The sequence below is a fragment of the Mastigoproctus giganteus genome, chromosome 3, assembly GCF_048544385.1.
Source record: "Mastigoproctus giganteus isolate SK-2022 chromosome 3, ASM4854438v1, whole genome shotgun sequence".
Taxonomy (NCBI): domain Eukaryota; kingdom Metazoa; phylum Arthropoda; class Arachnida; order Uropygi; family Thelyphonidae; genus Mastigoproctus; species Mastigoproctus giganteus.
The window spans coordinates 124724080-124750396 of NC_143577.1; the positions used below are offsets into that span (position 1 = coordinate 124724080).

At 40.1% G+C, this 26317-nt stretch overlaps 1 protein-coding gene across 5 annotated transcripts in view; it reads right to left on the reverse strand.

Moving 5' to 3' along the window:
- mora (cysteine and histidine rich domain containing protein) overlaps positions 1-26317 on the reverse strand; it is a 560065-nt gene that overhangs the window by 65070 nt on the left and 468678 nt on the right. For all 5 annotated transcript variants that reach the window (XM_090370663.1, XM_090370664.1, XM_090370660.1 and 2 more), the window contains one exon: positions 16972-17074. In XM_090370663.1, the coding sequence (XP_090226789.1) occupies positions 16972-17074 (103 nt within the window). The remainder of the gene's footprint in view (positions 1-16971; positions 17075-26317) is intronic.

Sequence of the window (26317 nt, forward strand, 5' to 3'; positions counted from 1 at the left end):
TCTTTTGAATATTTTCAATTTCTAATTTTTGGTACGCAACATGTGGGGACCAGACCTGTGAGGCAAATTCTAGGGCTGGCCTAACATAGATTTTGTAAAGAAAGATGAAAAGTGCCAACTGATTGAAGTCTCGGTTAATTCTTTTCAGGAAACCTAGTTTTTTGCTAGCTGCCTTTACAATGTTAGAGATATGGACATCAAAGGAAAATGATTCTTTAATAAAGATACCTAAATTTTTGGCTGTACTAACTTTTTTGATTGCCTTGTTGTTGATACAATAAGAAAAATTAAGTTTGTTTTTCTTGTGTGCATTAGCAAAGCTCATCAGCTCACACTTGTTTTCATTGACTGCCATTTTGTTCTCCTTCAGCCACTGAATAACTCGTTGAAGAGCTTCGTTTAGGATGATGCAGTCATTGGTACTGCGAATTGCTTTATAGATTTTTATGTCGTCTGCAAATACGTTGATTTTGATTTGGTAGGCTCCAAGGGTGCTTGGCAGGTCGTTGATGTAGATAAGAAATAATAGCGGGCCTAAGGATGAACCCTGTGGGACACCAATTTCAGGACTGAAAGGATATGAGGTTTTACCTTTAAATGTCACGGACATTTCTCTACCTTCCAAGTAGTTTTCAATCCAGTTTAGTGCTTGTCCTCTGAGACCATAGTGATGCAGTTTGTTGATTAGTCTCTGATGGACTACCTTGTCGAAGGCATTGCTTAAGTCAAGGAAGATGGAGTCGACTTGTTTTCCTTCGTCAAGCGCCTGGGATATGTTCGAAACAAATGAGATCATATCTGTGCAGGTGGAACGACCCTTGATAAATCCGTGAGAGTAATCTGACAAATTAAGTTTCATAAAGTTAAATAGCTGCTTCATTACAATGGATTCAATTATCTTTGAGAGTGTATTCAATTGACAAACTGGTCTGTAATTGTTGGGTGAGGATGGGTCTCCTTTTTTGTAAAGAGGGGTAACAATGGCCTTTTTCAGTTGAACTGGATAGATTCCACTCTCAAATACCAATTTTATTAAGTGAAGTAATGGCTTTATAAGTGTAGTTCCACATTTTTTCCATAAGACAGTAGGGATACCGTCCGGGCCTCGTGTGAGATCCTTTTTCATACTGTGGATTGTACTCAATAATTCTGCTTGGTTTATTTCAAATACTGTTAGGGTATCAATGTAGTTGAGAGGAAAATTTTCGTTACCTTCCATCCTGTCATCTGCTGTATCTGTTTTGTAAATTTCTTCAAAGCTGCTAGCAAGGTAGTCTGCCTCAGACAAAGATGACAATTCACTGGGAATATCTAGCGTGTTTACAGCCGCATTTTGATTTTTTGCTTTGAAATAGCTGAATATAGGCTTCATATCTTTTGCCTCGAAGACTCTTCTTTCGACAAAACACAGGTATTTGTTGTAGTCCTGTTTTAATGTCGTTTTAACCTATCTTCTGAAGGAGGAATATTTATTGTAAAGGCATATTTCTTTATTTGTCTTAAACCTACTATGCATTTTTCGTTTTTTTGCCAGTAGGGATTTTAGTTCCTTAGAGAACCAGTGTGGGTAATTTTTATCAGGAACACTATAGCATGGAACAAGATTGTTAGTTACTTCATTAATGATTTGGTAAAAGCAGTCCAGTGCTTCTTGAGGATCATTGATTTTTAATAGTAATTCCCAATTACAGTTTTTAAATGCATAATTCATATCAGGCCATTTCACTTTATTGAAATTGAGCTTCTGTTTTTGTTCTAAATCCGTATTTTTAACTGATCTCTTCTTGATGGAAAAAGCCACAGGAATGTGATCTGATTTGAAAAGATTAGTTGGCTTAAAGACCACCAAAGGAAAGTTGGTGAAGACTAAATCCAAGTAGTTTTCATTTCTAGTTGGAAATTCACAGATCTGATTCAAATTTAGAGAGATGAAATTTTTTTGAAATCTACCCTTAAGTGTCCAGACATTAGTTGGATTGGCATTACATCCATTATAGGCATGTGGCATATTAAAGTCCCCTAAAACAATTAAATGGTCTATTCCCAGATGTTGATCAAGAATTTGGTCGATAGTGATCTCAAATTCCGTCATAAGAGTGTTATCTACAGGTGGTGGAAGGTAGACAAGCATAACATAGCAGATATAAGAGCCACTGCCCAGTTGGAGAAAAATTCCTTCAATGTTAGCCAAGACTTTGATTTTTGAGATAGGAATCTCTTTTTGGCAGACGATCATGAGTCCGCCACCTCTCTTATCCAGTCTATCCCTACGAATAACAACAAAGCCCGGTGGGACCAATTCACTGTCTTTAACATCCTGAGTGAGCCATGTTTCCACTAAAAAGTAGATGTCGTAGTCTTCTTGTAATATAAGGGAATAGGTGTCTTTATAGTTGCTATTGTTTAGACATTGCACGTTTTGATAGTAACATAGCAAATCATCTTGTAAATTATTCTTATTTTGCCGAACTGGAATCCTATTTTCCTGTATTTTCTTGATTGTCTGTAGTTGCTATTTATTTCCGTTTTCAATATTCGTAGGTGAGGATGGGTTTGTTGATTTTGTCCTTGTACTTACATTCTTGAGGAAAGGCAGTATCAGTGTTCCTTCGGTCCAGTTGTTAGTGTCCAGAATTCTTGCTTCGTTGTCCTCACTATATGAAACTTTAAAGGATGAGTACTCCTGTGGAAACCTTGCTTTCAGTTTGGTTACCTGAACATTTGACTTACAAAAGCTGTTAACGTATTCTTGTAATTCTCTTTCAGTTGTGTCCGGGGCCAACCTTGAAACAAATATAGCCTTGAGCTTTGGAATAACTTTAAGCTTTTTGTTTTTTGAAGCCCCGATTAGTAGCTGAGGATTCGGATTCCGGTTTTTTTTTCTGCTAGAGTAAATTCTTTCAATTTTGTCTGTGTTATCCGCTTCCTCCTTGTCGCCGCCATTTTCCATATCCCTTTTTAATATTTGGGCATAAGTATGCTTTGTCTGTGCCTTGGCTGTATACGTTTCTTTCGTGTCGGTGTGTGCATCAATCTTTTTTTCATATTTATTAACATTCTCTGAGATTTGAGTCTTGTTTCGGTGAGTTACACTTTCCAACTGACGTCCTTTGTTTTTGCATGTTTCTAAGGTTGGGTGTTCAGCTTGTGTTACTCTTAATTGAATTGGTCCTTTATCGTTTCTCTTCTTCCGTTTTGCACCTAACGTTAGTTCATCCTCTGTTTGGTTACACTTATGCTCATAGAGTTTCACCCCTGATTCAGGGATTTGAGTGCTTGCATTTTTTTTTACGGTATTTAAGGCGGATTTGTTGTTTTCTCTTAGTAATTCCAAAGGTATTTGATAGGAGCCGATAATCGGTGGATCGTTATCATCATTAGAAATTTGGCCGTCGCCTGCGAGCGAAATTTCTTGATCTTTTAGGCCAGATTCTCTGCTAGTTAACGGCATCTTGCGTGGTTCGACAGGATTTGTGTTTTTGAAACAATTCGACTCAGGCGAGCAACGAATTGTATCATCGATATCAGCGTAATCACTCGATGCAGCTTTCGGGGTCTCTCCCGAGTTGTAGTTTGTTGGTAGTTTCGTGTGTTGTCTTGTAGTGTTAGTTAGCAAATTCTTTAATTCAAGATTGCGCTTTTTACAATCGGAAAGTTCATGTAGCACACCTTGCAACTTTTCGTATAGCGTGTCAAACCCATTTGTCATAGATTTTTGATAAATAAATATCTCGGACCATTTGTCGTATAATTCACTAATCTGGTTTGCAAGATATTGTCCCTGTGACTGTAGATCTCTCTTGAGCTCTTTAAAGTCAGTGACGAAAGCGAGAAACTCCTGTTCGATATTAAAATTTAAGTCGAACCCTGGGGTTGGTGCATTATTCAGCATCGAGTATGGCAAGGAGAAGGAGCTGTGCATGCCATTTGAGAAGGCTGGGTAGGTATCAAGTTGAGTCTCGTTAATAGACATTTCTTGATATTCTTTACTACTTGTATTATCTTGCGCGAGCTTACAAATAATACATCTAAAGCGTGCCTTAGCCTGTGACGACATTTTTTTGTGATATTTAATCTTATTACAACAAGATCCTACTGCTCCACTGCAAGAACTACAAATCAGGAAGTCTTCAACTTGATCGTTGCATATTGAGCAAATCTTGAGTTTCTCCATAGTATGAAAATACTGTATGTGAAAACAAAATCACGTGAAAAAGTCTTAAACAATATTTGCCGTGACCTTTGGGATTGTCCCCTAACAATTAAAGAGCGCCGTTGCAACAAAGAAAGAGTTACTTACAGTAATGAAAAGGTGACCTTGGGGAGGGTGAAGTTGGTGGGGTGATGTTCCTAAGTAGATCTGTTCTAGATGAAGTAGCGGAAGGCCTGGGGGAAGGAAGGACGACCTTGGTGCTGGCAAGGAATGGTGACTGGATGTTGACGGGTATTCTTCAGTACAGGACGAGGGAAGCTGCAGGTAGAATTAACCACTTTCAAATTCATTTGGATCAGAGGAAGATGCAGATGAGTTGACACCATGAGCGGACAGCTCGTCACAAGATGAATTATTTAGTATATCATTCACGAAAATCAAATCGGTAAAACTGCACTAACCATTAACTTTAATCGGAGCCCGATTGCACACAGCCTCACACTATCCACGCAAGCGCCACGCACCACGTTGATACGTTGCTCTGGGGTTGCTTTTTCCCATGTGTAGTACTTTACATTTGTCAATGTTAAACTTCATTTGCCACCTCTCAGCCCATCTGCTCAACCTTTCCAGATCCTGTTGCAGCAGCATAGTGTCAGTAGTGTCCTTGACAACCTTGCCAACCTTTGTATCATCTGCAAACTTGGACATTAAGCTTGATATACCATCATCAATATAATTTATAAATACAGAAAACAATAATGGACCCAACACTGAGCCCTGAGGGACTCCACTGTCCACGATGAGCAGTGTCCATTGATTACCACTCTCTGTCTTCTCCCCCTCAACCACCCCTTTATCCATAGCAGCAATTTGCCTCCAATGTCACACTGCTCCAGTTTGTGTAGCAGTCTTCCATGTGCAACAGTATCAAAAGCCTTTCTAAGATCCAAGTATATAATATCAAAGTTATTCCCTGCATCCAGTTCTTTTGTGACTGCATCATAGTATCCAATCAAGTTGGTCAGGCAAGACTTCCCCTTAACAAAACCATGTTGTGTCTGAGCTATAACTGAAGTCTTGTCTAAATGATCCTGCAGTGCTTCTTTAACCAGTGCCTCCATTAATTTTCCTGGAACAGAAGTTAAGCTCACAGGTCTATAATTACTTGTGTCAGCCTTTGATCCTCCTTTGTGAATTGGGGTCACATTTGCACATTTCCAGTCTATGGGTACCTCCCCTGAGTCCAAGGAAGCTCTCATAATTATGGCTAAGGGTTTGCTTACTTCCTTTGATGCCTCCTTTAATATAACTGGATAGATCCCATCCACCCCGGGTGCCTTTCTTGTGTTTATCTTCAACAGTTTCTCCTCCACTTTACTCCCAGTTATTTCAAGATTCTGTAGCTTACTGCTAGAGTTGAATACACCTCTGGCATTCCCCTTGCTGAATAACTCCTCATGTGTGAATGTCGATGCAAAATATTCATTTAGTTTGTTCGCTACCTGAGCAGGATCATCAACAGTTGACCCATCAATATCAAGTGGACCAATCTGATTCATCCCCTTCCTTCTAGAGTTTACATAAGTAAAGAACTCTTTGCTGTTTTTTTTTGCATCCCTTGCCAAGGATTTCTCGTAATCTGCCTTCGCCTGCCTAACCTCCTTTGTAACTTGGTTGCATATCAACTTGTATCTATCATAGGCTTCTGTGTCATGTGTTAATTTGTAAGTATCCCATGCATTTTTCTTCTCTGCCATATGCCTCATTAGTTCATCTGACATCCATTTTGGCCTAAACCTTGAACAATATTTCTTAGTTGGTATGTAAAGCCTAGTAGCTTCCAAGATAAGTTCTTTGAATGCTTCCCATTTTGAATTTGCTATTGGTAACATCATCAGTTGGTCCCACTGTATAGAATTTAAATACTGTCTCAGTCCATCGTAGTCGCCTTTACGGAAGCAATAACCCTTCCCTTTACCCCTAATGGTAGTTACCTCTTTCAGTAAATCCCACTTCAGCACACTGTGATCACTGCTACCTAGTGGTTCATTTATCTGCAGATTCTTAATGCATGAAGAATCACTGCTGATAATCAAATCAAGAGTATTACTCCCTCTAGTTGCCTCCCGAACATGCTGATGTAGAAAACAATCATCCAATAAATCCAAAAAAGCCCTGCTAGTGTGTGCGTAACCAGCCCCCAAATTCCAATCAATATCTGGGAAATTAAAATCTCCCATTATAAGACTCTCTGATTTACTGGCCCACTCTATTTCCCTGTACAGTTCCTTATTATACTCATCAGAGTCATTAGGCCTATAGCACACTCCTACTCTCAATTTTGATCTCCCAATGCTTATGTCACACCAAACTGACTCAACACTGCACTGTCCAGCGATGTCGACTGGCTTCACTTCCTTGGTTTTTATGTGTTTCTTAACTAATAGCATAACCCCTCCCCCCTTCCTATCCTGTCTATCCTTTCTGTAGACGTTGTACTCCCCAAATTGCATTTCTGCATCCCTTATATCTGTGTGACACCACGTCTCTGATATCCCAACAATATCTGCCTTTGATGTTTTGAGCAATACCTCAAATTCATCAAATTTATTTACTAAACTCCTAGCATTGGTGTACACGCAAGTATACCTGCACCTGTTTCTATTCTTAGCTACCCTAACACAACCCATGTGTTTACTTGTACCGCAATGGCTCCCAGCAGTCTCTGAAATACCATGCATCTTGTTTTTCAGGCTTCTGCTCATTCTAATAGAAGCAGTGCAAGAATCAATTTCACCTCTGCCAGTGGCTACTGTCAATCTATTGGTCTTTGTCTCCCCCCAAGCTAGCAGTTTTCCGACCCACCTAACACTGCCTCGATAGCATCAGTAAATATTCTTGCACCCTTTCTATTTAAGTGTATCCCATCCCTGTAGAAGCAATCTCTCCTGTTAACAAGTAGAGTCCAGGCTGAAAAAAATTCTACCCCTTGAGCCTTGCACAATCTTTCCAGGGCCGAATTGATCGACTAGGCTCTCATCATATACTCCCTCCTATCGTGTCTGGGCAGAATTGCAGACACTTTCAAATTCAACCCTAATTCTCGGCTTTTGTTCAACAGTGACCTGTACTTGTTAAGTAATTCTGCCGGTCTCCTACTCTTAATATCGTTAGTGCCAACGTGTACAACTATATCACCTTTTGTGCCCTTAAAAGATGATATTCGCTCTACAACGTCATCAACCTTTGCCCCTGGTAGACATACCCTGGTCCTGTTCCACCTATCTTTTTTACAAAGCATGTTCCCCGTTTCCCTGACAATAGAGTCACCAACAACTACTAGTTCCTTCGGGACCAGCGCATTCTGCCTTGGGGGTTGTCTCTGTGTCACGCGATGCCCAAGTGCAAGCTCTGGCGTTGATGTGGGCAGCTGAGAGCTTGATGGGCCCCTCAATTTAGTTTCTTCGAGGGCATCCACCCTGTCCTTCAAGCTCTCATATAGGCCCACAAGAACGCCGAGTTGTTGCCTGATATCGATACACTCCTTGCATCGAGCACACACAAAGACATCCCCCTTGGCAGTATCATGTCCCGTACCCGATTGCTCTGCAAACATCAAGCAAACAGTGCATTTTATAAGGCTGTGAGTCAGAGGACAACTGCCCCCCTCAGTTCTGCTCTGAGCCACAGCGCTTCCATTAGCTTGAGCCTTTTGCTTTGCTGCTCTGGTCTGAGTCATGATTCTATTAATTTATTAATTAATTATGTTATGTTATTAATTATGTTAAATATAATTAATTATATTACGTTTGTAATCTAAGTAGTTATATGTATTTATTTAAACGTACAATTTAACTGCTAACGAAGTTCAACTAACGCTATCTAGTACGGCATACAACTATCGTATCACAATGGCGGGAAAATTACGAACGGTACCGGAGTTGAAACACGTGGAAACCTTTACCGATACTTTTATGCAATTACAAGGCCGAGTAAAGAATAATTACACCAAGTTAATCAGAAAATCACAAAATAATGTTATACTACTAAATTTAAATCAAAAGTTTTAGAAAAACAATAATTTCAAATCAATAAATAAGAAAAATCCACTTAGCGGCTTGGAACACGACCGTCTCTAGTAGCCTCTCGTCAGCAGACTCCCTTACTTGGCGTCACTTACTTGGCGAAGAAAGTGAGATATTATGCACGTATGATTGCCAGGACCAGTTAGCATTAGTAGGGGCATTTGATGCAAGAAAGCAAGCTTATGCAGCATCAGCCAAAAAAAAAAAAAAAAAAAACACACTTCCACTTCACCCCTCTGTTCGTTCAAAATACCTGTCCAGCTGAGCCTTAAACTTATTTAGGCTATCGACCTCCACCACAGGTGATGGAAGTCTGTTCCACCAACCAACCACCCGCTGGCTAAAGGCAAATTTCCGCACGTCTATCCTACATCTGTCTTTCCTCAATTTGAATTTATGCCCTCTCAGGTGATTTTTCTGAGCTAGAGGAAGAATCCCATCAGCATTGAGCATGCTTAAACCATTCAAGGCTTTATACACCTCTATCAGATCACCTCGCTGGTGCCTAGTCTCCAGACACTGTAATTTGCAAAACTTAAGCCTTTCTTCGTAAGAGCACCCCTTTGTTCCATTCACTAATCTTGTTGCCCTTCTCTGTACTCGTTCCAGCAGCTCTACATCCTTCTTGAAATGAGGCCTCCAGACCTGTATACAGTACTCTAGGTGTGGCCTGACCATTGCCTTATACAATGGAATAATCACCTCCTTATCCCTGCTGGAAAAATTCCTGTATATCATTGACAATACTACATGAGCTACTCTTGCAGCCCGTCTGCACTGCTCAGAGAACTTCATATCTGCCTGCACAACCACCCCCAAGTCCCTTTCATTCTCTACCACTGTCAGTGTAGTACCACAGAGTTGATACGTTGCTCTGGGGTTGCTGTTTTCCATGTGTAGTACTTTACATTTGTCAATGTTAAACTTCATTTGCCACCTCTCAGCCAATCTGCTCAACCTTTCCAGATCCTGTTGCAGCAGCATAGTGTCAGTAGTGTCCTTGACAACCCTGCCAACCTTTGTATCGTCTGCAAACTTGGACATTAAGCTTGATATACCATCATCAATATCATTTATAAATACAGAAAACAATAATGGACCCAACACTGAGCCCTAAGGGACTCCACTAATAACATTAGTCCACGATGAGCAGTGTCCATTGATTACCACTCTCTGTCTTCTCCCCCTCAACCACCCCTTTATCCATAGCAGCAATTTGCCTCCAATGTCACACTGCTCCAATTTGTGTAGCAGTCTTCCATGTGCAACAGTATCAAAAGCCTTTCTAAGATCCAAGTATATAATATCAAAGTTATTCCCTGCATCCAGTTCTTTTATGACTGAATCATAGTATCCAATCAAGTTGGTCAGGCAAGACTTCCCCTTAACAAAACCATGCTGTGTCTGAGCTATAACTGAAGTCTTGTCTAAATGATCCTGCAGTGCTTCTTTAACCAGTGCCACCATTAATTTTCCTGGAACAGAAGTTAAGCTCACAGGTCTATAATTACTTGTGTCAGCCTTTGATCCTCCTTTGTGAATTGGGGTCACATTTGCACATTTCCAGTCTATGGGTACCTCCCCTGAGTCCAAGGAAGCTCTCATAATTATGGCTAAGGGTTTGCTTACTTCCTTTGCTGCCTCCTTTAATATAACTGGATAGATCCCATCCACCCCGGGTGCCTTTCTTGTGTTTATCTTCAACAGTTTCTCCTCCACTTTACTCCCAGTTATTTCAAGATTCTGTAGCTTACTGCTAGAGTTGAATACACCTCTGGCATTCCCCTTGCTGAATAACTCCTCATGTGTGAATGTCGATGCAAAATATTCATTTAGTTTGTTGGCTACCTGAGCAGGATCATCAACAGTTGACCCATCAAGATCAAGTGGACCAATCTGATTCATCCCCTTCCTTCTAGAGTTTACATAAGTAAAGAACTCTTTGCTGTTTTTTTTTGCATCCCTTGCCAAGGATTTCTCGTAATCTGCCTTCGCCTGCCTAACCTCCTTTGTAACTTGGTTGCATATCAACTTGTATCTATCATAGGCTTCTGTGTCATGTGTTAATTTGAGTATCCCATGCATTTTTCTTCTATGCCATATGCCTCATTAGTTCATCTGACATCCATTTTGGCCTAAACCTTGAACAATATTTCTTAGTTGGTATGTAAAGCCTAGTAGCTTCCAAGATAAGTTCTTTGAATGCTTCCCATTTTGAATTTGCTGTTGGTAACATCATCAGTTGGTCCCACTGTATAGAATTTAAATACTGTCTCAGTCCATCGTAGTCGCCTTTACGGAAGCAATAACCCTTCCCTTTACCCCTAATGGTAGTTACCTCTTTGAGTAAATCCCACTTCAGCACACTGTGATCACTGCCACCTAGTGGTTCATTTATCTGCAGATTCTTAATGCATGAAGAATCACTGCATATAATCAAATCAAGGGTATTACTCCCTCTATTGCCTCCCGAACATGCTGATGTAGAAAACAATCATCCAATAAATCCACAAAAGCCCTGCTAGTGCGTGAGTAACCAGCCCCCAAATTCCAGTCAATATCTGGGAAATTAAAATCTCCCATTATAAGACTCTCTGATTTACTGGCCCACTCTATTTCCCTGTACAGTTCCTTATTATACTCATCAGAGTCATTAGGCCTATAGCACACTCCTACTCTCAATTTTGATCTCCCAATGCTTATGTCACACCAAACTGACTCAACACTGCACTGTCCAGCGATGTCGACTGGCTTCACTTCCTTGGTTTTTATGTGTTTCTTAACTAATAGCATAACCCCTCCCCCCTTCCTATCCTGTCTATCCTTTCTGTAGACGTTATACTCCCCAAATTGCAGTTCTGCATCCCTTATATCTGTGTGACACCACGTCTCTGATATCCCAACAATATCTGCCTTTGATGTTTTGAGCAATACCTCAAATTCATCAAATTTTTTTACTAAACTCCTAGCATTGGTGTACACGCATGTATAACTGCACCTGTTTCTATTCTTAGCTACCCTAACACAACCCATGTGTTTAGTTGTACCGCAATGGCTCCCAGCAGTCTCTGAAATACCATGCATCTTGTTTTTCAGGCTTCTGCTCATTCTAATAGAAGCAGTGCAAGAATCTCTTTCACCTCTGCCAGTGGCTACTGTCAATGTATTGGTCTTTGTCTCCCCCCAAGCTAGCAGTTTTCCGACCCACCTAACAGTGCCTCGATAGCATAAGCAAATATTCTTGCACCCTTTCTATTTAAGTGTATCCCATCCCTGTAGAAGCAATCTCTCCTGTTAACAGTTGGGCAGACTGGGGCTCAAAAGAAAAACCCTGGCAATCATATACCATGCAATGTTCCTACCTGTTATCAGCTATGGAGCTGGAGTGTGGTTCACCCGCTCGGCCATAGTAAGAAACAGGAATAAAATAGAATGGATACAAAGGACAATACTTCTCACCATTACAAGAGCATGTCGCACAGTGAGCATACCTTCGGTACAGTTGCTGGCTGGAGCTCTCCCACTTTACCTGGAATAGCCAAAAGAGGCTTGTATTATAGACTTAAAAAGGGCATACCCACAGCATTTCTGGGGATAGCCCTTGATACAGCCAACACTTTCAATGCTGAAAGAAAAAGAATAGCCACAAAGCTTCATGAGCAAACAAAATGGGAGCCGGAAACCAGAGGTCTAGTTACCAAAAGGTTTCTGTCATGGGTGGCAATGGTCAGCCCAAAGCCGCCTCCTAAGTGATATGCCCCTGGACTTTTTACAACATTCATATTGACAGGTGATGGCTCCCTAAAGGCAAAACTAATCTCTTTAGGTCTGACTGATGACCCAAATTGCACCTGTGGCAAGAGTGAAGACTGGGCACACATTCTATATGAATGTATAATGTATGGCATCCCCAAAATACAGCTAACAGCACAGACTGCCCCCCCCTTCCAAGGGGAGAAGAACATCTATTCATTATAGAAGAGGAAAATTATAAAGCCTTTACAACCTTCACACAGAAAGTATTCGAAATGTGCAGAACTATACAAAGAATGGCAATCAGTCATAAGCAATTAAACAATAATCAGTAGTTAAGATTGCCCACGTCGCTCAGATGAAGACTTAATAACTGTCAGGACAGCAGTATTCTGCATCCTGACATGACAAAACCGGATTGACCTAGGTACTCCCCAGGACTACCTTGCCATGTATTAACCTGGGGCCCCACACCAAATAAGTAACCATGTGGGGGAGGGAGATGTACAGGCACCTAGGCAAGCAGATTAGCATAAAAAAAAATATCAGTAAACTGGTAGCAAGGGGATGCAATGTAAAATAAAAGAAGGATGAAAGACAGAATGAATAGGCTCTTCACAGAGTGAAAGAGTGAATTAGGAATTATGGTAAAAGGGAATAAATGTCAGTTCTGGTGAAAGAAAGAGTGACCCAGCACGAGGGAAAGAGAGTGAATGAGTGCTATGGTGAATGGGAATGAGTGGAAGAGCAAATGTAATTCGCTGAAAGAATACAAAGTTAATAATAACTTACACTACTTTATATATACTAACTAACATTTACTAACAACACAAACACTATCACTACATTCTCCCCTGGCCTGCACCACAACTGAAGAATAACAGGAAGTTGAGATGCCCAGAGAGTGCAGTGCAGAAAGCAAGTCGAACAAATGAAATGAAAGCCAGAAGAATGAATTAGAGTGTAAGTGTGTGAGAAAAAAAGACACAAACCATAAATGTTACAGTTAAGTACACACTAACCGTAGTTTTAATCTTTTATATTTTTTCTTATTTAGCTTAATTATTGAGAATGTAGTGAAATTACATCACACACCATTACGCCCCCCCCCCTGGTGTGCAAGAAAGAGATGAATGGAAATGAGGGGGGGAAAGAAATATATATATATTATAAACTATAAGAAAAAAGCATAAAAATAGAACGGAAGTATATTGAGAATGTAGATTATGAACGAAGTAAATGTGTGTGTCTCTTCCACCTCCCTCACCTGGTGGGTTCCACACTGCCAGCTAACACATCCCACCCCCGGAGCGGGATGGGCAGTCAGTTTGACCTTCCTACCGGATTCGACAAGACATGGAGATGACAACCATCACTGACGAAGACATACTGCAGCTTTGCTGCCAACATGCCATTTGGTGATCTGAACTGGGTACTCTAACCCAGTTCCCTTTAAAACCACATCCCCAGGCAGGGGAGGGAGGAGACAAGTCTGTCTCCCCCTCCATGCCTCCCCCATAATTCGCCTGGTGGGGCTCGTCTCCACTGACTTCTTTGGAGATGCCTACACTATCGTCCCCATCCTTCAGCCTGTTTCCCCCAGTCTAACTAAACTGACCGAGTACGCCCCTAACAATGCCGCCAAATTCTAATCAACATCTAAAAAATTCAATTGCTTTCTCATGAACCTCTTTTGGCCTTTCCAAATTCTAGTGTCCCCCCTTTATATATATATCTCTTGCCACTGAAATCCTTGGAAAATAAGTGGCAGGGCCTCCCAGAGTACTTAAATAATCAATAATCTACTGGGTGCCTGACCTGCCTCCTCGTGACAAAGTGTGGGCAATGGTGGATTCCAATATTGTTTCTCTGACCATTTAGCTCAACAGCTAAATGGTCAGAGAAACAACAGAACAAAACACTACACAACAAACCACTTCCCGCACACTTTTTAAATCTCTAGCTTCCACAGAGTTCTGTGTCACTTACAAAGAATACAACGTAGAGATGGGGGGAACCCTCGTTGCCGTCAGGCAACTAAACACACTTTACACTTTACCCTAACAGCTGGGTTAGCTGTTGATTTTATTCATACCAGAATCAGGTAGGATAGAAGAGAGGAACAGGCTGCCAGCAACACTGATCAGCACAAATATAAAAGAAAAAAATTGTGGGCAGGGGTAAAAATAGTGGATGCACAGCCCATAAGAAAATTTAGCAGTACAGTTCCGTGAATGCTTCCATTTAAAATTTGCTGTTGGTAACATCATCAGTTGGTCCTACTGCATAGCATTTAAAAAATGTCTAAAACTGCTGTAGTTACCCTTATGAAACAAAACCCTCTCCCTTTACCCCTGACAGAAGTTATATCTTTAATTAAAATACATATTAGTACAAAGTGATCGCTGTCACCCAGCAGGTCTTTTACCTGCAGAATCTTAATGCATGTAGAATCACTGCTGATAACCAGATTAAGAGCTTCCTCTTGTTGCCTCTCTAACATGTTGCTGCTGCAGAAAACAGTCATCAAATTTAAATCTCTGGCCTCCACAGAGTTCTGTGTCACTTACAAAGAATACAACGTAGAAAACAATCATCAAAGAAATATACAAAAGTCTTACTAGTGTGTAAATGACCAACCCACAAATTCCAGTCAACATCTGGAAAGTTAAAATTCGCCATTATAAGACATTATGCTTTACTGACCCACTCTATTTCTCTGTATGGCTGTTTGGTGTACTCATCAGTCATTAGGCCTATAACACACTCCTATTCTCAAATTTGTTTTCCCATTGTTTATTTCACATCAAACTGGCAACTTGCCTTTGATTTAATATACTTCTTAACCATGAGCACAACTCCTCCTGTCCTGTATACAGGGTGTCTCAAAAATATTGGTACAAACGTTTAGGGGAGGTAGGTAACATCTAAAGGAATGTGAATCGCATAGGAACCCATAACTGGAAACGTCACGGGAAAGTGGTAGCAGAGGCACAAGAAGCAAACATTTATTTGACATAACATTAACAATGGAGTATGAGATGGATGCATTTCATGATGTTACAACAGATGCTCGAAGATTCCACCATGAGTTTCTTTGACAGTAGCAGCAGCGCAGACGAGTCTCGCCACGAGATCCATTTCCGTCTCCACAGGCGATTCATACATGATAGATTTGAGGGCCCCCACAGAAAGAAATCAAGGCTTGATAAATCAGGTGAGCGTGGGGGCCAGGCAACGGGTCCACCACGGCCAATCCATCGACGCCCAAAACACCTGTTCAAATGGTCACGAACACACCTACCATAATGGGCAGGTGTCCCGTCATGTTGTAACCAAATGTTGCGTCTCACATTTGCTGGAACATTGTCAAGTAACCCTGGTAGAACTTGTTCAAGAAAGATCCGATATTTAGCGGAGTTCATGTGGGATGGTAACAGGTATGGGCCGACTAAGCAGTCACCGACCATACTGCCCCACACATTTATTGCGAAGCGACGTTGTGCCGCATGGGTGCGCACACCGTGTGGGCCCTCTGCTAATCCTTACATGGTGCATGTCTGCCAGCTCACAATTCGTATATCGATGCATGCTCTTTGTGAGGTGACTACTGCCTGAATGAGTAAATCAGAAAATTTTCCCTCTCGCGAACTGATGAACAGCGCAGTGTACCGACTTACGGTGACGTTTCCGGTTATGGGTTCCTATGCGATTCACATTCCTTTAGATGTTACCTATCTTCCCTAAACATTTGTACCAATATTTTTGAGACACCCTGTATATTGTACTCACCATATTCGAATTCAACTTTACTTGTCTGAGTGAATCAGGTAGGATAGAAGAGAGGAACAGGCTGCCAGCAACACTGATCAGCACAAATATAAAAGAAAAAAATTGTGGGCAGGGGTAAAAATAGTGGATGCACAGCCCATGTTTATGCTCTCCCTACAATAGTAGTAGTAAGAAGTATGTGATGGAAGAAAGCAAGCTTATGTAGCATCAGCCAAAAAAAAACAAAAAACAAAAACCATTTCACACATCTATTCCCTCTATACGTTTGTCCAGTTCCTCCTTGAACTTATTTAAGCTATCAACTTCTAAAACAACAGAATGAAGTTTGTGGAAGTTGGGAAGTAAAAAAAAAAAAAAAAAAAAAAAAAAAGGTAAACTGCAGCCATTATTAACCCACTGCAGGATGGAAGCCTCCTCAACAATTCATGCTGAGGGAAATGGACCATAATCTGCCATTCTGGTCCAGTGCAAGTTGGCAGATCAACCACGTTTAACAGTCAGGGGCTTGAACCCTGGTCTACTCAAAGAGAGTGTGGTACTGCACTCCTGCAGCTGACCACTCGGCTACAGAGGCTGTTCAGAAGTTAAAAATGTGAACAATAATTACTTATTGTTCAAAGAAGTAATTATCTGAACTATGTCTGCATTTGATGACTTAATCTGTACTTCCAATTCATCAAGTTTATTTACAATGCTCCTGGTACATGCAAGTATGCATGCACATGTTCTTACTCTTAGTTACCCTTACCCAGCCAGTGTGTTTACTTGTTCCGTGGTGATTCTATGAATGCCTACAGCAGGGACTGAAATCCCCAACACCTTGCTTTCCAAGCTGCTGCATTTTCCAATATAAACACTATGCAAGAATCACCTTCACTTCTGCTCTGGTTAATTTATTAGTCTGTGTACCCACCCCCCAAGCTAGCAGTTTTCAACTCACTTATCCCTGTGTTGATAGCATCAGCAAATATTCTTGCATACCTTTTATTTAAGTGTATCCTATTCCTGTAAAAACAGCCTTTAGATAATAAAATTATCTAAAGTGGTGGACAAGGGCATGAAGTCTTCAGTATATACGTAAAAAGCATGGGGTTTTACCTGACCAATGGAATAATTATTGGAATATGGGAAGAGTTTATTATTAGATTTTAAATGTAGTAATTTAAATTAAAAATGCTAACATACCTGTTTCTTAATCCACATGTGCTTTCCCGCATTACATCCGACTTGATCTAAGAAGTTATCAAAATCTGTTGTTTTTCTTATGCAACATGACCAATATTTCATTCTATAATTCAGAAATAAATGATTTTTTATAGCTATTTATGTAATTCACTGTATAAAAAGTTAAAAAAAAAAGTAATTTAAATGAAATAAAGTGCAATATACCAATAATGTTACTGTTCTGGCTGATTTTATGTAGTCATTTAGTGTGCTTAGTTTAGAGTCATTTAGTTCATTTAAGTCATTTAGTTTAGAAAAAGAGTTTAATGGATGGGTATATTATAACAAATTGCATTACTTTAGATGCATGTACATAAACAAAAACAGTTAATCTTCCTGCTGGGGCAAAAATAGCATTACAAATAGTTGCTTGCAACTAGAAAACTATACAAACATGTGATTAAAAAGTTCAGGAATTGACTCTATCTTGAAACTGCCACTTGAAACTTCTCTCAACTTGTATAGTGTCATCCAAACAATCACCCAATTTATTGGCAGTCAGTCAACGAATATTTATGTGTTTTGTCACATTTTAAACTGTGATTTTACTCAACAGCACATATGCAACAGAAATAAAAAAATAATAAAAATTAAAAACAGTGCCTTTGGTGATTACGGCATTTATCAAGTCAAGCCTTTTTGTGGGTTACAAAGGTTTAATGGGAACTGCTCTTCCAATGAAAATGATTCTTTCTCTGACTGAACTTCATCTTCAAAAACCAATAATTCACTCATTCGTGATCTGATCAAGAGTAATCAATGTTTAAGTGCTTGTAAAGTTGCAAGTAAAATTAAGCATTTCTTTTGGGGTATATCAATCAATTTTAACATAAGCTTTGGGAATGTGACTTGTTTCAGTCAAATTTGTGCCTTTATTTTCTCTCCTACTTTGATGGTTAGAAAAGCAGTAGAATAAGATGTTCTTTCAGAAATAGGTGCAAAATGTTTTCTCCAGCATCAGCAGTTTAGGAGGGATCTGCAAATGAAACTCCATTACATTGGAGGATTAATGACAGATATTTGTCCCTCAATTTTTCTTATTTTAACCCAGACAACTTTAGAACTGGCCGACTGGGGTACAGATGATGCCAAATGAATCGAAGAATTCCTTTTAATTTGATCTAAAACATGGTGAGCTTGAGGATGATTAAATGCTATGAGGTTTCTAGTGTGGGATAACATTTCAAACGGTCCATGACTGTTTTGTATTTCCCTAGGCTGCGATACGATTAGAGGCCCACTAGTTTTAGAAAGGATTGAAATTGTGTAGATATTTATGGAATTGTATGCATCACTGTCTGGGCTACACATCTTGTGATGTGTGCTATTGGGTTGAAACCTGGCTGATTATGAGCACATCAAACTGTGCCAGCTATTTGTAGGTCCCTTGGTCAAGCTGCACACTGATCAAAGATATCACACTGTGATCACTTCCAAGGTTTCAGCTGCTTTCCATGTAAATAATGGGAAGAGGGAAAGGGAAACAAATAGACAAATCAATGACAGTAAAACTACATTTGTTGGTGATAGTAGATGTTGGTCCCAGAGTTTAAAATGGAGAGGTTGTTATGGGCAAACATTCACTCTATTATCTATTATGACCATTACAATCACCTAGGATGAGGAGGCCATTTGTGAGAACTTCAAGATATTCCTAAGACAGTTGGGAGGAACACTGCAGCAGTACAAACTGCTTGCTAAATGGGGATGGGGGGCAGGGTGTGATTGCCCACAACAATGGTGACTCTTTGATCCTATCCTTATTCATGATAGCTGGGTTCTCAATTCTCTTCAAATGAGTTGCCTGTACACAGACACAAACTGGTTCATGTTTAAATAAAAGAGCCATGATGCCATAAAAATTCTTGCGAAGTCACTCAATTTTTCGCGATTTCACTCAATAAACTTTGCAATTATTTAAGTTTGAAGGCATAGAATTTGACTTTTGAGAAGCTTTGGCTTTCTCTTGATTGGGGAAGTATGCATGTTGTCCTGTATCCATATTTTCCTCAAGAAAAATTTTAAGGATTGACTCATCAGGTGCCTCTTTAACCTCTACATAAATTTGTTCTTGATTGGCACATGGTGGTCATAGCTCTGTTGGTCTTTATTTACCACTTTGCAATTTTGTTCTTTGTGTGTGCATAAAGATGGAGCAGTAGAAGGTACTACCTTCTAAGATTTTTTTATAGTGGTTTCTGAGAACTCAATAGAATGCAATGAAATTAAAACACTCTTCAGGTGGAATGGTCATTTCAGTCTGTGTTCCAATGGAATATTCAGCAAAACCTTCTGAGCATATTTTTTGCTACTCCACTTTGTACTGCTAGTTTTCTTTTCCCTCTCTTTTCATAACTGACAGTTGACATAGTTTGGTTTCATGGTCAAACATGCCTTGCTGTCATGGTCCGCATCGAGTGCAGACAGCAGCTCCACAAGAGGCTGCATGCAAATGTTCATATTTCTCATGTGTAAAACATGAGACTAGATTTGGTATGCATGGCTTTACACTACAATGAAGATAACCTGCTGTTATGAAGTTAGCAGATGTTGGGGAGATAAAAGAATGAGGTTTCTTGTTGGAACTAGGTTTACATCCCAGAGCACAAATATTCTTTTGGCTGAAATTATTCCCTGTGGTTGTTGTTACTATTATTAAAGTTTAGTGGCACAAGGGCTGCATGTTGCACTTCATAATCTACTGTTAGAAATTGATATAGAAGTTAATTAAAAGTGATCATATAAGTGAATTTGTTTAAAGTAACTGTGAATTCTACCAAGTTCACATTGTTTCCTATGAGGTGATGTAGTGCTAATGGCTCAGATAAAGTTGACAGACTTTTAAAAGCTGCAGTCCTGTCATCAATGAGAGCAATCTATGAGGATGTTCTGCATCACTTATATCTCTGTGAGAGACGTGGTGTCACACAGATATAAGGGATGCAGAACTGCAATTTGGGGAGTACAACGTCTACAGAAAGGATAGACAGGATACGAAGGGGGAGGGGTTATGCTATTAGTTAAGAAACATAAAAACCAAGGAAGTGAAGCCAGTCAACAACGCTGGGCAGTGCAGTGTTGAGTCAGTTTGGTGTGACATAAGCATTGGGAGATCAAAATTGAGAGTAGGAGTGTGCTATAGGCCTAATGACTCTGATGAGTATAATAAGGAACTGTACAGGGAAATAGAGTGGGCCAGTAAATCAGAGAGTCTTATAATGGGGGATTTTAATTTCCCAGATATTGACTGGAATTTGGGGGCTGGTTACTCACACACTAGCAGGGCTTTTGTGGATTTATTGGATGATTGTTTTCTACATCAGCATGTTCGGGAGGCAACTAGAGGGAGTAATACTCTTGATTTGATTATCAGCAGTGATTCTTCATGCATTAAGAATCTGCAGATAAATGAACCACTAGGTGGCAGTGATCACAGTGTGCTGAAGTGGGATTTACTCAAAGAGGTAACTACCATTAGGGGTAAAGGGAAGGGTTATTGCTTCTGTAAAGCGACTACGATGGACTGAGACAGTATTTAAATTCTATACAGTGGGACCAACTGATGATGTTACCAACAGCAAATTCAAAATGGGAAGCATTCAAAGAACTTATCTTGGAAGCTACTAGGCTTTACATACCAACTAAGAAATATTGTTCAAGGTTTAGGCCAAAATGGATGTCAGATGAACTAATGAGGCATATGGCAGAGAAGAAAAATGCATGGGATACTTACAAATTAAGACATGACACAGAAGCCTATGATAGATACAAGTTGATATGCAACCAAGTTACAAAGGAGGTTAGGCAGGCGAAGGCAGATTACGAGAAATCCTTGGCAATGGATGCAAAGAAAAACAGCAAAGAGTTCTTTACTTATGTAAACTCTAGAAGGAAGGGGATGAATCAGATTGGTCCACTTGATATTGATGGGTCAACTGTTGATGATCCTGCTCAGGTAGCTAACAAACTAAATGAATATTTTGCATCGACATTCACACATGAGGAGTTATTCAGCGAGGGGAATGCCAGAGGTGTATTCAACTCTAGCAGTAAGCTACAGAATCTTGAAATAACTGGGAGTAAAGTGGAGGAGAAACTGTTGAAGATAAACACAAGAAAGGCACCCGGGGTGGATGGGATCTATCCAGTTATATTAAAGGAGGCAGCAAAGGAAGTAAGCAAACCCTTAGCCATAATTATGAGAGCTTCCTTGGACTCAGGGGAGGTACCCACAGACTGGAGATGTGCAAATGTGACCCCAATTCACAAAGGAGGATCAAAGGCTGACACAAGTAATTATAGACCTGTGAGCTTAACTTCTGTTCCAGGAAAATTAATGGAGGCACTGGTTAAAGAAGCACTGCAGGATCATTTAGACAAGACTTCATTTATAGCTCAGACACAGCATGGTTTTGTTAAGGGAAAGTCTTGCCTGACCAACTTGATTGGATACTATGATGCAGTCACAAAAGAACTGGATGCAGGGAATAACTTTGATATTATATATAATTGGATCTTAGAAAGGCTTTTGATACTTTTGCACATGGAAGACTGCTACAAAAATTGGAGCAGTGTGACATTGGAGGCAAATTGCTGCTATGGATAAAGGGGTGGTAGAGGGGGAGAAGACAGAGAGTGGTAATCAATGGACACTGCTCATCGTGGACTAATGTTATTAGTGGAGTCCCTCAGGGCTCAGTGTTGGGTCCATTATTGTTTTCTGTATTTATAAATGATATTGATGATGGTATATCAAGCTTAATGTCCAAGTTTGCAGACGATACAAAGGTTGGCAGGGTTGTCAAGGAAACTACTGACACTATGCTGCTGCAACAGGATCTGGAAAGGCTGAGCAGATGGGCTGAGAGGTGGCAAATGAAGTTTAACATTGACAAATGTAAAGTACTACACATGGGAAACAGCAACCCCAGAGCAACGTATCAACTCTGTGGTACTACACTGACAGTGGTAGAGAATGAAAGGGACTTGGGGGTGGTTGTGCAGGCAGATATGAAGTTCTCTGAGCAGTGGAGATGGGCTGCAAGAGTAGCTCATGGAGTATTGTGAATGATATACAGGAATTTTTCCAGCAGGGATAAGGAGGTGATTATTCCATTGTATAAGGCAATGGTCAGGCCACACCTAGAGTACTGTATACAGGTCTGGAGGCCTCATTTCAAGAAGGATGTAGAGCTGCTGGAACGAGTACAGAGAAGGGCAACAAGATTAGTGAATGGAACAAAGGGGTGCTCTTACGAAGAAAGGCTTAAGTTTTGCAAATTACAGTGTCTGGAGACTAGGCACCAGCGAGGTGATCTGATAGAGGTGTATAAAGCCTTGAATGGTTTAAGCATGCTCAATGCTGATGGGATTCTTCCTCTAGCTCAGAAAAATCACCTGAGAGGGCATAAATTCAAATTGAGGAAAGACAGATGTAGGATAGACGTGCGGAAATTTGCCTTTAGCTAGCGGGTGGTTGGTTGGTGGAACAGACTTCCATCCCTTGTGGTGGAGGTTGATAGCCTAAATAAGTTTAAGGCTCAGCTGGACAGGTATTTTGAACGAACAGAGGGGTGAAGTGGAAGTGGGTTTTTTTTTTGGCTGATGCTGCATAAGCTTGCTTTCTTGCATCAAATGCCTCTACTAATGCTAATGCTAATGTGTTTTACAATTAACAAGCTGTGATAGGGTACACATTGTGGAGGATCTTTCTCCACAAGAAGAAACAGATGCATGAGATGGGTTGTTTTGTTGTTATTGGAGATTTTAGGGTGCATCAGCAGCTAAAGGCCATTATGATCATTATGCTCAGAATAATCACCTGAGAGGGCATAAATTCAAATTGAGGAAAGACAGATGTAGGATAGATGCACGGAAATTTGCCTTTAGCCAGCGGGTAGTTGGTTGGTGGAACAGACTTCCATCCCTTGTTGTGGAAGTTGAGAGCCTAAATATATTTAAGGCTCAGCTGGACAGGTATTTCGAACGAATGGAGGGGTGAAGTGGAAGGGTTTTTTTTTTTTTTTTTGGCTGATGCTGCATAAGCTTGCCTTTCTTGCATCAAATGCCTCTACTAATGCTAATGAGCCAAACAATGGTAGGTGATAACAGGTGTTATTAAAAGTGAAATATGTGCATTAAACTAACTATAAACCTCCCATCTGATCAATGATCGCCAGTATGGATTCTGTCAGTGTTGATCCACTGGCGATATTCTGGCTTATGTTACTCATTTATGTACAAATTCAATGGAAAAGTGAAACACAAACAGTTACTCTTGACATCTCAAAGGCTTTCGATTGTTTTTGGCATAAAGGTCTTCTAAACAAGCGTCCATCTTATGGTTTGCCAACTGTTTTTTGTAATTGGTTATCCAGTTTTCTCTCTGATAGCTCACTGAGGGTGATGGCAGATGGCTCTTTGTCTTCTAACTTTTCCACTAATGCTGGTGCCCCCCAACATTCAATTCTTTCCCCCACTCTTTTCCTCTTGTATATTACTGACATTTTTCCATCAACTGGAAATCCTATCCATAATTTGTCATATCTATCATAGTTTTGCCGATGATAGCACATCGCATTACACTTTCCATTTTGAGAAATCTTGCCCTGCTCAATCAGCTTCAACTTCTTGAATATCCGCTACTAATTGTTTAAATGCTGATCTCCAGGTAATTCTCCAGTGGAGTAAAGACAACTTAGTTGATTTCAATCCTTCTAAAACTCAGTCTTGTCTTATATCTCGCAAAAAGGATTCTTCTGCTCCTATGCTTATCTTTGGTGACACTCTGATTTCTAGGCAAAATGATATATCTCTTTTGGGGATTACCCTGATTTCTAATCTCTCTTGGTACAAGCACATTATAAATATTGCTTCCTCTGCATCTAAAAAAACTTGGTTTTCTCTTTCGTTCTTGATGTTACTTTTCTTCCAAACAGCTGTTCACTCTGTACAAATCGCATATCCACCCTACCATGGAATACTGTTCCCACATCCCACATTTTGCCCCCAAAACCTCTCTCTCAGGCTTCTAGATTCCATTCAGAAGAGGGCATTTAGATTAATTAATGACTCCTCTATAACAGAGTCTCTCCACTCGCTGTCTCATAGACGTACTGTTTCTGCTGCATGCCTTTTCTACAGATACTTCCGAATTGGTTTCTATAATTCCCACTCTCTCTTTCAAAACAGTCCAAATAAATGCCGCCACCAGCCAACATCCATTTACTGTCCAACTTCAAACTCACAGAACCAACTTTTCATCTTCCTAGTTTATTCATTCAACTGCCATTTTCTGGAAGAACTGTCCTTCATACGTATTTCCTGAAAATTACAGTGTACAGAAGTTCAAGTCCAATGTCAACAAATATATTCTTTCATCTTCTCAACCTCCAACCCAAGCACGGTACTAAGTACTATAGGTTCTAATACCTCTTGTGTTTGGGGTTTACTTAAAAAAAAAAAAAAAGATGCACATGACATCCTCTGTAGAGTTGCCCTGCTTAAAACCATACTGATTGTTGGAATGTAAACCTGCTTCTGTGCAGTATTGAGCTAATCTGCTATATATTACCCGCGGGATCACATCTGGTATGGGCTTAGCACACCCAGGGTCCTGAGCTGGATATCATCATTCTCTTTCTTGGTGATTCCCTTCTCTCTCTCTCTCTCTCTCAGGGTAACTCAGAACCTCCAACCTCTCTCTCTCAGGGTAACTCAGAACCTCTAACTCAGCAAGTTAATGAATATGACCAAGTAGATAGTCATGATGTTTCTTTGGTTTCTGTAAAGTGAGAAGGGCACTGAAGGAGTTGGTGAAAATAACACTATGGGTAAACAAGTAAAATCTTTTAGTTTCAAAGGCCATTTTTATGGCATGTAGTTGCAGAGTGCAGCAGTAAAGATGCTTCACTCTAAAGTTAACTGACTGGAGATTATGGAGGATGGAAGAACAATAGTGCTGACATGGTCAGTTTTGGAGCCATCTGTGTATAAGATTCATATTTTGCAATTAGTGATTTATGAAACTGTTTTATGTGGAGAAAGAGTAGTTTTTCCCCATTCTTGAAGGGACAGATCATATACTGAGGGACAGAAAGGCCATGGAGGATCAGTGAAACTAGTGGTGGTTATTTTAAAGGTTTAGCTACCAATTATCAAGTAAATGGGCAAAGACATATGTAAGCATGTCAATTTATTGATTAAATGGTATACAAGTTTTTCCAAACTGGAGTAAATAGATGTTTCCCAGCTGGATTCATGTGTTGACTTCAATAGCATAATTTAGTAGTAAAATTTGTTGTCAGAGAGAGAGAGAGAGAGAGAGAGAGAGCGCGCGCGCAGAGGATCATTGGCTTCAGCATAGAGGCTCTGGACTGGAGATGTGCAGTAGGCTCCAAGGTATATGCCAAAAACCTCAAGGTGCTGAGTTTAGCAGAGTTGTACACTAGAGATCTATTATCTAACCTTGATCTTATAATACTATGATATAAATGAAGAAGCATACAAGGTGTGACAATAAAGTTTCGAGAATAATTCATTTAAAAATTTTTTTTTGAAAATTATACAGGTGTGAGGCCATCGCCTTTGAAGTAGTCCCCTTCAGACTACACATGCATTTGTTACATAACTGACTGAAAATGCATTCCTTTCATGACTCCTTTTATGGAGGAAATAAAAATAAGTCGCAAGGAGACAAATCAGGAGAATACGAAGGGTGCTACATCGTTGTGATCGACTTTGAAGTTAAAAACTCTTTCACTACAACAAATTTCTTTCTGCTGATGAAAGAGGTTTTTGGGTACCAGCTTTGCACACACTTTCCTCATCAACAAATTTTCAGTCAAAATTAATCTAACACTTTCCCAATTAATGTTTAGTTTTTTGGCAATCATTCTTGTGGTTAACCGCCTATTGGTTCGAACAAGATCACACACACACGAACAATGTTTTCATAATGTCGAGTCGTGGAAGGATGCCCTGAATGCTCAGTATCTTCTACGGATTCACGTCCTTCTCGAAACTGTTTTGCCCAATTGAAAACATGTGGTTTCGACTTGGTATCATTTCCATAAACTCTGGTCAACTTTTCATAAATATCCATTGACGATTCGCCACTTTTTGCCAAAATTTTTATCACAACTCTTTGTTATAAATTGCGTTCCAATTTTCACGTAACATGGAACTCAAACACAGCTTTACACGAACCACCTTGTACAATGACTGAAATGACTAATGATGTTTACCCTTTGCATACAGGTAGAGGAGAGTTTTGGCTACACAGGGGCAGGATGTAATGGTTTACAGG